The sequence below is a fragment of the Homalodisca vitripennis genome, chromosome 4 (assembly GCF_021130785.1).
Source record: "Homalodisca vitripennis isolate AUS2020 chromosome 4, UT_GWSS_2.1, whole genome shotgun sequence".
NCBI classification, from domain to species: Eukaryota; Metazoa; Arthropoda; class Insecta; order Hemiptera; family Cicadellidae; genus Homalodisca; species Homalodisca vitripennis.
In genome coordinates, this window is record NC_060210.1 from 53,365,883 (window position 1) to 53,383,734 (window position 17,852).

The 17,852-nt window shown below is 33.8% G+C and overlaps 1 protein-coding gene across 4 annotated transcripts in view; it reads left to right on the forward strand.

Annotated features, from left to right (window-relative positions):
* Window positions 1–15,538, forward strand: part of LOC124359325 — a 32,914-nt gene extending 17,376 nt beyond the window's left edge. For 2 of the 4 annotated variants that reach the window (XM_046811983.1, XM_046811984.1), the window contains exons 2-3: window positions 8,555–8,788; window positions 14,926–15,538. In XM_046811983.1, the coding sequence (XP_046667939.1) occupies window positions 8,555–8,788; window positions 14,926–15,338 (647 nt within the window). In that variant the 3' untranslated portion in view covers window positions 15,339–15,538. Of the gene's footprint in view, window positions 1–5,285; window positions 5,769–8,554; window positions 8,789–14,925 lie in introns of those variants that run through there. The other 2 variants (XM_046811982.1, XM_046811981.1) reach the window with 2 other exon arrangements.
* The last annotated feature ends 2,314 nt before the right edge of the window (window positions 15,539–17,852 follow it).

Consider the following 17,852-nt stretch of genomic DNA (forward strand, 5'->3'; position numbering starts at 1 on the left):
CAATCGCCGTTTTTGTATGTATACATTTGTTCTCTTGTGCCAAAGATGACGTACGTAACATGGATTCCGTTTACAAATTGTATATAATCAGACCAAACCTTAAAACCTGTGTATTTCCATAGGCTTCTTTCTTCTGAAGCAGCAGTGCTTATGAATCCGGGAATATTAAAACGACAGAACACTAAATTTTGAAGATTGGAATCCATCCTCATCTATTTCGGGGGAGAAAATGCTTGATCAATAGACCTAAGCAGGCACAAGTCTATATGTAGTGATGAATTCGCCAAAGTGAATTTGAAGAACATTGACAAAGATTTGACGTTTAAAAAGTATGAACATGAAATTTATAACTGTGTGACAAACAAAAAATGACAAACCTGTTTAATACTGGTACAAGACATATAACGGTATATTGGGGCACAGACGGTGAGGGACTGACTTTCATCGTTGTGTTGAGAATCACAAACAGTGGAATATACAGGTACACTACATAACACTCTATTTGGAGTATTATGGAACATGTGCAAAGTTGCATTTTTATTTTAAAATTAACCATTGCCAATAATACATTTCAAACGAGGGAATATTAGTGCAAAATTACCAAGATCTTGAACAATGTTACTTTGTAGATTTCTAATCTGCCTCAATGTGTTTTGTAAATGTTACGTATATCTTTATTCTAGTTAGGAAAGCATGCAAGCCAATGTAAGGTTAAGTTTCTCGTTTGCACCAATCGGATATATAGTACAGAGACTGTATATTAACCATTTTCAACACAACAGTTACAGAGGCACTTTATGGAAATGGCTGGAATTTGAAACAAACTATACTATATGATAAACGTTTACTCTGAGCGAAGTTTCACTGCACTTTTGTGACAAATGAGAGGAATCCAACGTTGAAAGATATTTTGTAAACTATTAGAATATACACCTTATAGTTGGATAGGTGTAGCAAAAATTAACATGAATATTCAATAAGAGACACAATTAAAAAATGTTGTGAATAATTGACATTGAAGCCAAAGAGACGGTGCCATAGGGCAAAATCTTTCATAGAACACTATTATGAAAGCTTTGCGATCCATTCTAAATAAAATTGACACATACGTTTGAATATTATATATGTTAGTGAAGGATGGCTTTTCGGATCCCCTTGAGACAAGGAGGTGATGGCTTACAATGGATGGACGGATATTAGTAAAAATGTATAATAATATTATTTTGAACAATTATTATCTAAGGAGAACTCCTAACCACATTTATAGCGATTAACCAAGGTTAGTAGCTGCTATAAAACCGTAGTTGCCGAAAGAATGGAAACCATGTATGGTTTCATGTAGAGGTTGGAAGCGCTCAAAGGCAAATTATTACTGCAAATAATTTTTTTAATCTTAATCTTTTGATTGAAAAGATCATTTTATCTTATAATCTGCTCAAAATGGCCTAAACAATAAAGGATTAACTTTAAAAATATGAATATGTACCATTAATGAGTTGAGGTACAGTGGTATGAGATATTTTTCTGACCTCCTTATAAGGGAACCAATTGCAGAGCCAATTTGTCTGCTTCTCTTTTGATCGGTGGATACATTACTTTTAGATGAATATAGTAATGTTGAACATCGCTGATCAAACTATTTTGCCATTTATAATAAAAAGAAAAACAGAGAGTAAAAAGTGGAGACTAGATGGAACTCTGAATGGACATTGACACTTAAAAGAGGCAAAGGAATTAGCCTAAAAGCTATATGTATACATATATATCTTCAAAGCGGATACAGGTACCATAATACATAATACAGGTACATAGGTATATAATATACAGGTACCAGAATCTCTTGTGCGATGACGTGGGAGGTCACTTGAAATCTACAGCTTGCCGAGCTCAGTTTTGCTTGATGACTACGGATATGAATTTTCCAATTGAGTGTTCCTTCTGTACTCACAACAAAGAATTTAGCATACATATTTGCTACAACCTTCCCTTTATCAAGGATTACAATTTTGTTTCCAGTTCTTTTTAAAGAAAAATGAATCCGGTAGATATGGAAGGGTTTAAATTCAAGCAGTTTTAATTAAATCAGTTATGCAATTAAATCATATATAATATATATTGAAAATTTTATTTTCGGATTTTTCAAAGCTCAGTGAGTTTTTTCAGATAAAGTAAGCGCAGTTTCATTCATAAAGATAATTTTATTTTCTTCAAACTATATAATTTTTGTATATAGTTTTAAATATATAAATATAAATAAATAAATATATATATATATATATATATATATATATATATATATATATATATATTAAAGGAAGAACAAAGGCACTATACTAGACCTTTGTGGCATCCCCTTTTTAAATCACTTCCAGGAAGATTGGATAATTGACAGCAAAAATAATGTACTTTACACAGTGTCTTCGATTATGAATCTAGGATCCAAACCAATCCTGGCACTTACTAATTAGTCCATAGATGTCCAGTTAATCGTTCAGCACTAATTAATGAACATGACTAAAAGCCATGATGAGGTTACATATACTTGAAGATATCCAGTTGAGATATAATAAAGTATTTAAATTTTAAATTGCTACTTGTTTTGAAAGATCCTACAAAAAGCTAAATTTTTTAGTGATATAATGACCTTTGTTTCAAGGAATCTTAGCACTAGACTAAGCATTACATTTTCGAATATTTTGAAAAGATAGACAGGAGAGCACTTGATTTTCTTTAGGCTCGTTGCCCACCCATACAATCTACGTATTGCTTGAAATATATTTAGCAGGTTTAATTATGGTTTTCAAAATATGGCTGAAGAGCAGTAAGCATCGTGCAACCATAGTCACGCTGCTCCAAGCACAACCGCCTCAGACTTTTATGACGACTGTAATTCACGAGTTGAAATTTTGGCGTTCTTTTATAATTCCACTTTTGAAAGGAAAGCTACTTTGAAAATTAAAGTTAAAATCCAGAAATAATTTGCCAAACTTTAATTTATAAAATGTAATTGAAAGAATATGCCTAAAGATGTATCTTCAGACAAGGCCGCGACAAACTTTAAATATTTGTGACTGGAAACTGTTTGGATTCTATCTCAATGTTTGAGAATATGAAGTCTATATAAACCACAAGAGCCTTATGATCAGAAATACTCTGCTCTGTAATAAATTTAGAATTTGGAACAAAGTTAGTCACTATAACATTTATACAATTGAAAAATTCTGCACCACCTGTTTTCTTCCTTAAATAGAAAGAAACTAATTTATAGTTTCTAAACGTACCAATAATGAACTCACTAGCAATCCTTGTGCAAGTTTCACAAAGGAAGATTGGTGCTACTCACAATTTGTGGACAAAAAACCTGAACTTAACAATCTCCAATATTCTTAATGCGGTACGCTATTGTTATCACTGCATTCCGATTCTATCAAGATTGCGTCCCCTCCCAGCGACTGGTTTGTTACCAGAGGAGACATTAGAGTCCTTCAAAAAAGCTAATAGTTTTGAATTTGATAAGAGGTAGAATACGAGTTTTAGGCTTAAAGGTTTACCTGGATTAACTGAAAGATCTAGGTTTGCACGAAAGGTTATACATTCGTTATCACAAGGATACTTATTTTACGGAAACAACATACTCAACTGATGTCATTACAGATATACACAGGGTATCGCTATATTAGGTTGCATTTTATTAGTAAATAATCAAGAAATTTATATTTCTTTTATCACTGATCTTTTGAATAATTAAAATAAACTCGAAAAAGACATCAATAGCTGCATAAGGTCTTGAGCAAAATAATTAATTATAAAAAGGACAATAGTTATTTTAGACCAACTTAGCTCAATTAAATTAACTTTTAATATTTTTATGATGGAAACGATGGATGCATTTAATATCTTTCTAAAAGGTACTGTTAGTGAATTCCAATTTAAACTTCGTGAATCCGAGTTATTTAAGATACGCATCGTGACAACAGAAGACAAGTAACATTTGGCTATTACACAGCTTGCTATCATACTCCACACGGGGCACTGCCAAAGGAGCCTTGACTCAACCAAAAACTCAATTACAATAAGTAACAGAATAAATAGAAACCCATTGAGTAAATACTAAAACAATAAAACATAAAAGTTTAACTCCGACTTCATCAACCTCATATTAAAATCACAAAAACTTGTCTTATTAGACCTGCTGGGTATACACGACCTCCCTGCCTACATAAGGGCCTCTCAAGCCACATCTGTAAAATGAACAAGTTACTACTGTGTGTTCTATTTAAAATTGCTGATTTAAATATGCATTTTTATCATATTTTATCGTTTTCTCATCCAACCTTTTGCTTTGGCATAATCGTAGCTAAACCCTAATCTCTAGGTAAATCGTGTCATTTTTGACGGAAAGAAAAAAAAAACTAAAAATCATAAACTGTACAAATAGAAATACGCCAGATACGATATTAATAGCAATCCAGTCCAGGGTATTACATATATTAAATATATAGAAAATAAATTTTCGTCAAATGTGCTAGAGAATTCCGTACATGAGCCTAAATGTATGGTCCATAACTGCTTCACAAAAAAGGGTAAGCGAGTCCTTAACTACTCCCTAGACGTAATATGTAAGGTATGCAGTATGTTCATGAAACATATTATCACGATCAAAAAATGCGTCTAAAATTACACTTCATAAGATTAAAAAATAACTTTTTCTTTTATGACCACTTCCTCCTTCTTAAAACATATTTACCACACGTCCATACCTTGTAGACATTACCTAAAGATATACGTATATCTCATGCTTATAATGATAACAATAATAACGTGTAATTAAGGTGCAGTTATTTTCCAGGTAGAACTTACATCGGGAACATAAAGAAGATTTATAGAATTGTATTTTTAGTTTTGAGTAGTTGGAACCGACGAAATGATACTATTGTAGTTATTCATAGATTATTGATACTCCTAACCTCACATGTTATTCTTACCATAGATGGTTAGTTATTATTAGAGAAAAATATGTTCATTGGTGATATCGACTCGGTTATATAATTCATTCTACGTAATCTTTTTATTACCCTAATTGTTTGAACAAGGTTTAATGTTTAGCTATAATACTTTATAAGAGTTAAAGGGAGCAGAAAATTATATGCTGCTCTAATCCAGATTACGGTGAAAGATATAGCCAGTAGGTCATTTTATAAAGTATACATATTTTAAATGTATTTAATGTCGACTAGACCTTCAAGCGTCACTGAGCGATGTTCGCTCGTCTCTGCCCATCTTTCGTGTACCATAGTAAATAATGATAAGGTAAAATCTATGTAATGTGAACCGTATCAATAAAATAAACAAGTTATCACTGTGTAGTCACGTATAAATTACTGATAAGGTTTGTTTCCGAGACCCCGCTATCGGAGCCTTTTCAGCTCTGCTTCATGTATCCGACATGGAAATTCTTTATGCCATTTATTTCTTAACTTTGCTGAGTGTCGGGTCTTGCATTTTGGATCCGTGCTACTACTACCAAGATGCCACCACATTTGACCTCACGCATCCGTTCTACGAGGGGATACCGGCTTATCCTGGGCTTGATCCGCAGGCTTTTGATCTGAACTTAGCCTACGAGTACGGAGACCCGCACTTCTTCCTCTCGTACAACTATTCTGTGTCCGGTCTGGCAGGAACCTCAATGACGTCACCGGCCGTCTTCTACCCGTTTAATCGTCAAATATCGGAGATTCCTTTTAGTCAACTTGTCAGGCTCATCGGTAAGATACCATATGGATTTTCTAAGATAGTATTTATTTCTTAAATAAATATGTTAAACGTCATTCGGTACTTTTTGATAGCATCTGTATAATCAAGTCATGCTTTTAGGTATAATTAGATAATTTATGTCCCTAAATTTTAAATATCATCATGTATTCATCAAATATTATTTGTAGGTTCAACTATTTATGAGTTAAAATTTGTATATGCAAGTAATTATTTTTCTTTGGTATGATAACACTAATCAAGATATTTAACAGTCAATTATTCTTGCAATAAAAATTATTACGTGGTAAATAAAATCAATAAAAACTCCCAAAGGTAGAATCTTTCTCTGTATTCTATTTATATAACTTATCATACAAATTCAAAGCTCATAGCCAAATAATACTTTTTCTAATAATATTTTTTCTAAACTATTACAAACGTGGGGTATAAATAAATTTACTAACCATAAATAAAATGAAGTTGTTAAAATAGTTATTATTGAATCCTACCGTTACATACGTACTATATGCTTATCCTTATGCTAGTGCCAATCTAAGCGCAGTTTGTTTCTGGTTTACATAATTAGAGCATTTCAATCATATTCTTAACAATGATGACACCTACTGATTTTTAGTTTTATTTTTATTTTTTCCTATCCGCGCTATATTATTGCATTTGAACTAATTATTGTAGTGAATTTATCGGATAGGATCAAATCGAATGCCAACTTCTGCTTCCAAGCGAATTGAATGGATCCTTTGAAGTATTCATTACCTTTGAAATATCTCATTTTATACCATATTGCATGGCAATGTTTAATATGTACGCTCAATAGTCAATATGTACTTTGAACATGAATTTTTTATGCGAATATCAAAAAATGAGAATATATTTCAAAAATTGCAACTAAATTTACTAAAACACCCTATTTAAAGATAAGTGTATATGTTGTAATATCCGTGTTAATAATATATTTTAAATATAAAACAGGTTTTGTTTTTCAAAACAATAAGTATCGACGGGCAGGCGAAGTGAATTATAATATAACTTTAAATAGTAAATATCACTCATTTACAAATTCTGACAAATATTTAAATTATTTGTAAACTCATAAACTGATAAAACAAATTAAAAATTCACTGACATGTGTTCGGTTCATTGCATACTCACAAGTTCCAAAAGAATGTCAGTTAAAATATAAATTTGTAATTTAGAATAAACTAAAAGCTATATCTGGTATTTCTGCTAATTCGTTACTTGTGACATCAGCAGCTTAGGGACTTATGTGGGTGATGTCCTACACCTTCCTGTCTAAAAATGTATTACGCCTGTACTGTTAATTAAAGTTTTAAACGTTTTACAACATTTACAACACTTTAAATAAACTACATATGAAAAAAAGAATAAGAATAATTATTGCATACTCTATACAGGGATAATATTTTAAAAGTTCTATCTATGGAATTGAATATAAAGTAAACTTTACAATTTCAAATAAATTGTAGGCAAAGATAAATAATAATATTGAGATAGCTAAATAATATACCGTTGTGGATACAAACATAAGATGTAAATTTCTAAGACAGATAATTGCGTCTTGACTTACTTGTGCGTGAAGTACTTCCCTTCGTTAAGTTCAAAGTTCAGAAATATTTATACATATGCAATAATAACTATAATTTCAGACAAAACCCCTTGCAAATAATTTATTAGACTTATTTAAAAGCATTTTGAATGAAAGTTCAAGTTACACAGCAAATAAATAACTAACTAGCGAACGAGTAGAGCGAATGTAAGCGTTACAGCAGGACGTTAGAAAGAGATGCTGATTAGGCTAATACACTACATAATATTTATCAGTTTTAAAACTCCTGTAAACATTTATAAACAGTTCGAAAAGCCATCATTATACTGGAAGTGCACTTAAGTACACTTAGGCCTTTAGCTAGTAATTATGCCGTGAATTGTTGTACAGTAGATTAGGTATTCCATGAAGTTGCTTATTCCGTTCGTCGAAGAATATAAATCAAGTGTAAAAAAATAGATCGTATTTCCTACCGACTTAAAAACTGTTCTATTCCCTTCCTATCAAGACTGGGATCAACTTTGTATTATTGTATCAGCCGCAACGAAGTATAATTTAAATAATGCAACTAAAGTTTACTCAAGGTATGAGTAATTTTTTAATAATATTAGATTTGCAAGTTTTTAATTTTTTTCCTAGATTTAAAGTGAGTAAAGAACTGGTATAAAACTATAGTTTGATGTTAATTTTCTGATACAAAGTAAAATATTTATTCATTAACAGAATTTTATTTTATACCTGCAACACTCTACTTGACTGTAGCATTAGCAAAAATGTGTTTTATTTTAAATTAAAGATTTTTCCAGCTGAATTTCGTAAAAACATAATTTTTTTATGTCCAAATATGAACTGAGTGCAAAAAGTATGTTCCCCGTGGTTACTTTTAACCAATCTCTCTAAATCTGGAATAAGGCTTCGGATACAAGAGTCAATCTACGCCCCATATAAGAAATCCTATCCCTTCCTCTGCAAGTATTTATTGATCCATTTCTCTAAAATAACCTGCTCTTTCGCGAGTATAAGAGGTATGAATTTCCTCCAATGATAAAAACTGACTCATCCTAAATATTACGAATATTTTGGTAGGCACTAGGTTAATATTTTAAAATGTTAGATATTAAAGTTCAGTAAACTTTACCTGATTTATGTACATTGAAAATTGTTTCTTAATACATCTTCCAAAATAATTAACAGCATTTCAATATGGTGTAGGTCGTGTTATCGACATCAGCAGCCAGGTAAAGCTCAACCCCAACTATGAGGCGACTGTTGACGATATCGTGTGCAACGAAAACGAATACGGCTGCTTCGCTCCGGGCACGGTTGTCATCTTCTACACCGGCTGGGCGGGTAGGTGGCCCAACCAGGAGCGAGTTTTTGGTCTAGAAGGACTTCTAGGTCTTGACTTGCTTCCCATCGACTACAACTACCCTGGAATTTCTGAAGGTAAATAAACAGAAGTTACTAACATAAAAAATTAAGTTACAATGCAAGTTATTTAATAAAATAAATTGTACTTTTGTAATGCGTATAAATAAATAACTTTATTATAGGTATATACAATTTCTAATTTAGAGAATTCAAATAATCACTCTTAAAAATATCAATAAGAGCAGTACACGCTCTTACGTACTTTTAATAAAAAGTTTCACAATTCCCATACTTCTAAAAATCAAAATAATATTATCTTGTAATACAAACGCAATAATTAGAAGGAAAAAAGGTATAGTGAACAATAATAATTGTTATTTCCCTAAAAGATGTTTGAATGAAACTGTGATTCATATGTTTCATTAATGATAAACGATACGTTGGAACGAAATCAGTTACTAAATACAAAAATAAACCTAGGCAATCAATCGAAAATTATTGTACATATATCGTGAATGAAATATGCAAAGAAACTAAATTCCTCCAAAGTAAGTTAACATACATGCCCTGAAATAGATTAAGCTATAAACTAAATTAAACAATTGTAACTTTTCATGTACATGTAAACAAAAAAAACTGCTAAAAAGTAATTTTGGTAAAATTTGTTAATAATTTTAACAAATTTGTCAATTTAAATTTTTTACCATGGTACAGGCAATCCTCAATGGAAAGACATGTTATACATTTTCATAATAATGAAATAAAAATGCATAGTTAGTTTTATCTCAAACTCCTTGGTAATAGAAACTGAAGAAAAAATAAATACTGCCACTAATACATTCATTTTTATGCAAAATTTCATTAAAATCATGTCTATGAAATTAAAGTTATTTAATTCATATAACACATTGGTTATCAAGTACGTGAAATCTGTAATTCAATCTATTTTTTTATAATTTTTACTGTTGACAGTACAAGATTAAGTTTAGTTAACTGTAATACAAGGTTACGCCTTAATAGTTCCGGTTTACACCCGATGACTTAACATGCTATTACACAGTATGGTCGCAATATTTCAGGAAAGTAATTGCATTAAAAATTTTTCAAACGGGTGTGACAGGAAAATCTTAGATGATTGTTAGCCTAAATTTATTAGTTAAGTTAGTAGTTTTTTGTATTTAATAAGTAGCACGAGTTGTTCGTAGATTTTGTTTTATTTTTAAAGTCAATATAACCAAATACTTGATAAATAACACTATTTCAATATTGAAAAGTACTTGATACTTATTTTCAGCTATTCGTTACGATACTCTTACGTTAGGTTATGAAATGTATCTAGAATCGGAATCATTAAAAAATATTTATTTTGTTGCCGTTTTGTCTGATAAAGTTAATCTTGGCACAATGGTTAATATAATATTAGTACTACAGTAGTCTCCAAATTTCGACGTCTTAGACAGCTCGGCTAAAAGCATGCCGAATACCTATGATTAATAAAAGGATTATGGGTAACATCCTTTTAGTGTGACGCAAAAGTATATTTTTGTGGGTGCACATGTGAGCACCTAACTGTCAGACTAATATCCATTCGAGTGCATACTTTCTATTTAGTCAACAAAGCAAAGCCATTACCTACTCAAACTGGTAGATGGACAGTCTTCACCATCTTTCGTCTTGATTATGCTGAGGTTTATGTGAGGTGTGCTGCTAGCTATGTAAAAACCGTCATAACTATAGTATCATACCATTTATATAGCATAAATCAAAAAGCCATAATAATTAATAATAATAGTTTTCCACATTTGGTACTACAGTTGGTTAATCCTTCGACTTTGAACATTTATAGTATTAATTTCAAAGGCTTTATTTCTTTTTTCACATTTTTCAGATGTGTGTGAACATATTTGAATACAGGAAGTATATAATAAATTTTTCGAAATAAATATTTTCTTTAGTTTTAATTAGTGTTGTGTTTTAAATATCACAAATAACAATGGAAATTCAAAGTTAATAAGGATTTAATATACATTATCTCTGACTGTTTGCGAGAAATCAGCAACAACACTCTTTTATGTGTTAAATTTATTTCAAATATATCCATGTCTATTCTCTACCCGAAGTAAGAAATTGTGAGAAATTAATTACGACGTTTATCCCTCGAATACGTATTGAGCATATCATAAAAATAACCATTGCGTGCATATTCCACGTAGTTCATCTTCCATTAAATAACGTTTCGCTTACAGCGTTTTTTCTGGATGATTATGCATATGCCGTTCCACAACTTCTAAGGAAATCAAATTTAATACTTAACCTGTAGACATTCACAATTTAGTTCATTAAGAAGCATATGTAATATATTAATTGGTTTATCTTATTGCTAAGATATTTACATAAAAAGACTTGTTAGTTTTGTTATGTTTGCACTCTATAAATGTAAATAAATTGAAACTAGTTATTACGATTATGAAAAATATGGTCATATTGTCACAATAAAATATTGTGATCTCCCAGTTATGGCAGCTATCGAAGACCAAACAAACGGTCCTTCTCAGGGCCAAACAAATACTGATTTTTTTTAAATATTGGCTCTCTTTTAAATATATGTTATTTTAAAACGCCGAGGGTCTGAGCAGATCTAAATGTGAGTGCCTAAGCAAAATTATGATAAAGAACAACGTCGATGTCCTAGCACTCCAGGAGACTCACATTGAGAATTCTAACACCTGTGCAAGAGGCAATATCCCTGGATATACACTTGTAGAAGCCATTGGCCACAGAAAAATACGGAGTGGCAACTTATGTTAGGCAGGGCATCGATGATGTGTCCCGATTTACAAGAGCTGTGAATGACGATATTTTTGTACTGGTGGTGAAAGTGTCAGAAACAACTATAGTAAATGTCTACAAACCACCTAATAGACAATGGTCTGACACAGTACTTCCCATATTTGGACACCCCCGTTCCTTTACATTGGGGGACTTTAACAGTCATCACAGCTCGTGGGGATACTCATCGGATGACGACAATGGTACGAGTTTAACTAGTTGGGCTGAAAATAACAACTTAATATTAATACATGATGCCAAAGACGCCCCCACACTTTTATTCAGCCCGCTGGCGTCGTGGTTATACTCCAGACCTATGTTTTTGCTCTTGTGCCCGCTCTCTTAAGCCTTTAGCAGTTGGGGGAGGAAAGTTCTTGGTGCCTTTCCTCATTCTCAGCATAGGCCTGTGCTTATTTCAGTCGGAATCAAGATTCCTCTTGTAAGATCCTTCCCTCGGCCTCGCTGGAATTTTTTAACAAAGCTGATTGGAAAGCCTTTACATCTAGAGTTGATGATGGCATCAGGTTCATCCCTCCCACGATAAGAAACTATGACCGTTCACACAAAGCTAGTCCTGGCTACTGCTAAACTGTGCATTCCACGGAGATTTCGAAAAGAGCTATGTGCCAGGTTGGAGTCAAGAGTGTGAGGACCTTTACAGTGAGTTCAATGACACCGGGAACACAGAAACAGCTGATCGGCTGCTACAATCTCTGACAAAGCAAGAAGAGAAAAACACACAATGGAAAACCTTAACTTCACCCATAGTAGCCGTAAAGCTTGGTCCCTCTTGAGAAAGCTCTCCACCGGCAAGCCTTCGACGAACAGTTCTTTGTCACAATCCGAAACCCTGTGCAATAGCAAAGCGTATTGTTGCTTTGTCCAAGTCAGTTCGCGCCACCCATCTGACAAGCTGGGTTAACTACAAGTTAAACGAATTTAAAAGCAGTCGGCAAGCTCCGTTGGAAATATCGAGAGCATTTGAACTTGATGAAATTGAAGTGGCCATCTCCGCTCTGTCAGTTGGGAAGGCAGCCGGTATCGATAATGTCTTCCAGAATTCCTAAAGTACTCAGGAAATCAAAGTTAAATACTGGCTTCTTACAGTGTTCAACGAAATACTGGCTACAGGTAACCTGCCTGCAGCATTTAAAAGATCTAAAATAATCGCAGTTTGTGAAGCCCAACAAAAGACCCAGAGCGTATTGAGAGCTATAGGCCCATAGCCCTGTTGAGTGTGTGTTATAAGCTGCTGGAGAGGTTGATCTATAATAGAATATTTCCCATTCTCAATGCCAGCATTCCTATTAGATCAAGCTGGCCTTTTAGACCTGGTCGTAACTGCTGTGACCAGGTGCTTGCGCTAACAACTTTGATTGAGAATGGTTTTGAAAGGAGAGCAAAAACCTCTACAGCCTTTATAGACCTTACTGCAGCTTACGACACTGTCTGGAGAAAAGGCCTTTTTAGTAAAGCTCTATAATCTAATTCCTTGCCCTTTCCTTCTGCGGCTTCTTAATTCATGATTAGCGACAGGCTTATAAAAGTATGCCTTGGCCGTGAGGAAAGTTCTTTCAGGCAACTTAAAAACGGCCTTCCACAGGGCTCAGTACTTGCTCCTTTGTTGTTCAACGTGTACTCTGCCGACATCCCAACAACGTTATCCAGAAAGTTTATTTATGCGGATGATATTGCCTTAGCATACCAACATAATGACATAAAGAAAACAGAACAGGCACTCACTGATGATCTTTCAGTCCTCGCAGATTATTTTAGAGCCTGGAAGCTAAATCCAAATCCTAATAAAACTGAAGTATTCATGTTTCCACCTAAATAACAGACTGGCGAACTACAAGTTAAATATAACTCTTGATGGTGTCAAATTGAAACATAATGAACATCCGCAGTATCTGGGAGTTACCTTAGACCGATCTCTCACTTTTAAAAGTCACCTTCAAAAGACAGCAGCAAAGCTGAAAACAAGGGCTAATATAGTACAGCATCTTGCTGGATCAACTTGGGGAGCCAACGCTAAAGTACTGCGTACCACTTCTTTGTCCCTTGTGTACTCGCTGCTGAATATTGTGCTCCTGTGTGGCTTAATAGTGCACATGTGCGAGAGGTCGAAGTCGTTCTTAATAGGGCCATGAGGACAATTACTGGAACTCTCATGGCAACACCAACACCTTGGCTCCCAGTGCTGAGCAATATAGCACCACCTGAGATTAGACGCAAAGAGGCTCTTCTGAGAGAGTTCAAATAAGATCGTGTCCAATCCCGAATTGCCCGTTACGCGCGACCTTCCTCAGCAAGATAGCCGGCTCAAATCACGCAAGCCATCACTACGAACAGCATCCCAGTTGATAGAGGAGAAATTTTACGCCTAATGCTAACTGGGCGTCATCCTGGGAATCATTCGATGGACGGAACAAGTTCTTGATATCCGATCCTACGAAAGCAGCGGGTGGCTTGGAAATTCCTCGAAAGGAATGGGTTTTATTGATCGTTTTCGAACTGGGGTTGGGAGAAGCAATCACTGGAAATTCAAGTGGGGTATTACTGACGACCAGACGTGTGATTGTGGCGCAAACTCTCAGACAATTGAGCACATTGTAAACGACTGCCCTTTGCGATTGTTTTCTGGTGGTCTGGCTGGTCTGAGTGGTTTAGAGGATGGTCTCTAAACTGGCTCAGTAATTTGGATTTAGCTTTGTGACGGGAGATTTTAATATTATTTTTAATTTATGACTCAAGAAACTTTGTTCTTTACGTACTTTTTAATAATTGTAATTTTTAATTTATTTATTTATGGATAGCTGCCTTTGTCCCCCATACGAATATATATATATATATATATATATATATATATATATATAATAAAATATTTAATCACAACAGTTGATTACATTATTTAATACACTCTTTTAACTAATAGTTTGAGCGAGAGCAAAATAAACAAACAAAGGATCTTTCACATTTGTAATGTTTTAAGGATTCATAATTTAATAAATTTAGTGATGTAACGTAAATAAAGAGTGTCAAAAGCTGACGTGGTCTAGCCTTATGTTATAACTTATAAATCATCACTCTACCCATCGTATTTACGATAGTAGCAAACTTTGTACTGCGGTATACAAATAAATAACAAGTTTTCATTTACATGTTTCAATTACAATTTCGTAAAATGAAATACAAATTCTTAATATGAAATACTAAATATGATTTTAAATTTAGTAAATCCATGCATGGCTGTATCATAGACTAAATGAATAAATTTATTGGTAGCGCATTGAGGTCGTTGTACAACTTGGAGCTGTATTTGAAAAACCTTGCCTTCCAACTTCAACTCTGACTTTTGATCATTTAACTTTTGACTTTTTCAGAGGCCGCTCGGTATATTGCCAGTCAACCTAATGTGTATGGAGTGATGATAGACTCTCCTGGGGTGGACTCTGGGGCTGTTCCGATCATCGGTTTTGACATCTACAAGTCTTCTAGAATTCTCGCTCGCGAGAATAAGTACATCGTGCAGAATGTAAATTTGGAGTGTACCTTACCCAACATAAACCTAAAGATCTACATTTTACCTTTGTATGTGTTAGGAGGCACCAGTGCTCCTTGTAGGATATTCGCTCACGTATGTCAAGACCAATGCCCCGTACCTGCTCTACCACCACCACCACCGCCGCCACCACCACCACCCCCACCACCGCCACCACCACTACAATTTCTCCCTCCACCACCTCCACCAGCACCTCCAGCTCCTCTCCATATTTCCGGAATAAGAAGGATATAGATTCCTCTTACGATTGCCAAGTACACATCTTAAACCATCATTCTGTTGAGCAACTGGATATATCATGGTAAATTTTATCTTTACCCATTATAGAAAATAACTGCTATATGTGAATAATACATGAATCTGCCGCCTACGTTCTTCTGTTATGTAATATTGATATATGTTTTTGATAAATAAACTAGTTAAAGTTATTGTTACTATGTGCTATAAATTTTATACCTTCTCCGTATATTACTTTTTATAAGAAATATATTTAATGTAGTGATTCAAAGCGAGGAAGAAAACGAACAGTGTTCCTATGTAGTATTTTGGGTACATGTAACTAAAAAGTTAATCTATGAAAGGTTTTGAAGAGAGCAAGCAATAGTACAGGAAATGGATTATGGCAGAATAAAGAAAGTGCCATTGATTAATCGGAACATATGTAACACCATGATATATAAGTTTTAATGAATAGTTAAAATAATACGTAACAAAAGTTTACGTGTGACATTTCCTTGTCAACATAATAACTTATACAAATAATAGTGTTATGGACTTCCACTCGATTTTTATATTATAATATGAAAAAGTCAGTAAACTACACAATTTAAAAACAATAATGAGAACATTGAACACACACACACACACACACACACACACACACACACACACACACCATACACCATACACCATACTTTGGATTAGCGTGAGATATTAAAGATTACAGAATTCTTACTGAGCTCACCTCACTTTACCCGCTCATTTTCTCATTTTCTCTTTATCATTTCCTCCGTCACCGAGATAGCAGCTTTTTTTAAATACGCCGCTTATTGCCCGTCACAAGCGTCTTGCCCTCTTTTGGCAAATCTGAAGACGCCTAAATTATAGTTACATGAAGGTGGTATTATAGTTATTACTGTGTTTAAGGTGTACTTTCAGACTTAGAAGGCTAATAAGTTCTGTAACAAAGACTCAACACTCCAACCATGATTTGTTTGAGGATTGTATGTATAGTTGCTTACACATTTTACATTGGGCGGGGGGCGAATCTTTTTCAGGTATTATTAATAAACCTAAAATATTTTACAGAGATTTCGTCGAAACATTTCGTTATTTTACATAATTTTACAACATGTCTTGCTGCAAACAATGTCAACACCAAGATTTGAATATATCTATCTTAAAAGTGATTTAAAGAACACGTTATTTGCAGTAATGTATGTATAATGGCAGAATGCATTGCCAGAGTATAGTATTAGTTTAGATCCGGCCGTCAATATACATTGTATAGGCAAACAACCTGGTTTTTCATAGCTATTTTGGGTATCTAAAGGGTCGAATATATGAAATTATATTTTTCTCAAATCAAACAGTTACACCCTACACATAAATGGTTGCCTTTGACGGGACACTTAGAAAACTAGAAAAAAGAGACTGAAAGTCAGTGCTTTTTGGGACTGTATATAGTTAGCTGATCTTGATTTAACATTTATTTTATTTCTGATCATTATTTTTAAGTGTTTCATTCATGTAAATATATGACGTTAGAAAATATTATCATTTCATATTTTTAACCGGTTCGATAACCACCTATTTTGAACTCCTAACGATGATTGAGTTCTTTCTTAGGAAAAATTAATCTATAAGTTTCTAAATAAAAATGGTTTCATTATTGTACAGAGAAAAGTCTCAGCTCTTAGATTAGAGCTTATATATATATATATATATATATATATATATATATATATATATATATATATATATATATATATATATAGTAAAAGTTAGCGAGTCTAATATAGCGGGATATATATATAGGTTTGTAACTTTTTCTAATATATACAGGGTGTCAATTAAGTCTGGAACCTCTTTTTTAATTTTTAAACCACAATATAAAAAAATACCAAAGTTTACACGTGCTTACTGGTGATAGTAACGCACAAATCTGCCCAATTACCGACCGGATAATCCCTTTAGGGGACGGTCCACAAGGAGTCAGACAAAATTCTTAAATAGCAGCATAGGTCAAGTCACTGGTTATGCCATATGGCCCTGAAGCCTTTTTGTGTTCTTGCAGCTTGCTTTAATTCTTCTTTTATAAATAGTGGCAGACCCTTAACCGCACCTCCAGGTCTTATATAGGAAGAGTTGGAAAGAGGATGTCAACGATTTGCTCAATCCTTTCAATATCCATCAGTGGGCTTGGTGCGAGTTTTCGCATTACGATCCCAGACCGCAGGAATCTGCCTTAACGTCATGTGTAGGATCTTCCCAATTGAGGTGCTTGCTCTTATTAATTGCAAAATTCAGTTATCTTCTTACACGCCTGTATTCCAATAGAACTTCTTCTGCAACATCACCCTACGCCGATGCAGACATCGTCTACATAGAACAGCGATCTTCCCTCCAGTATGCGGCTTTTCTCCCTCTTGGTTTTGACTTCTTGGGTATAGAAGCGATGCAGGCCTTCCGTAATAAGGCCGCGGTAGCCTTCACCAGGTTCTCAGCTGTGCTTGCCGCAATCAGTAC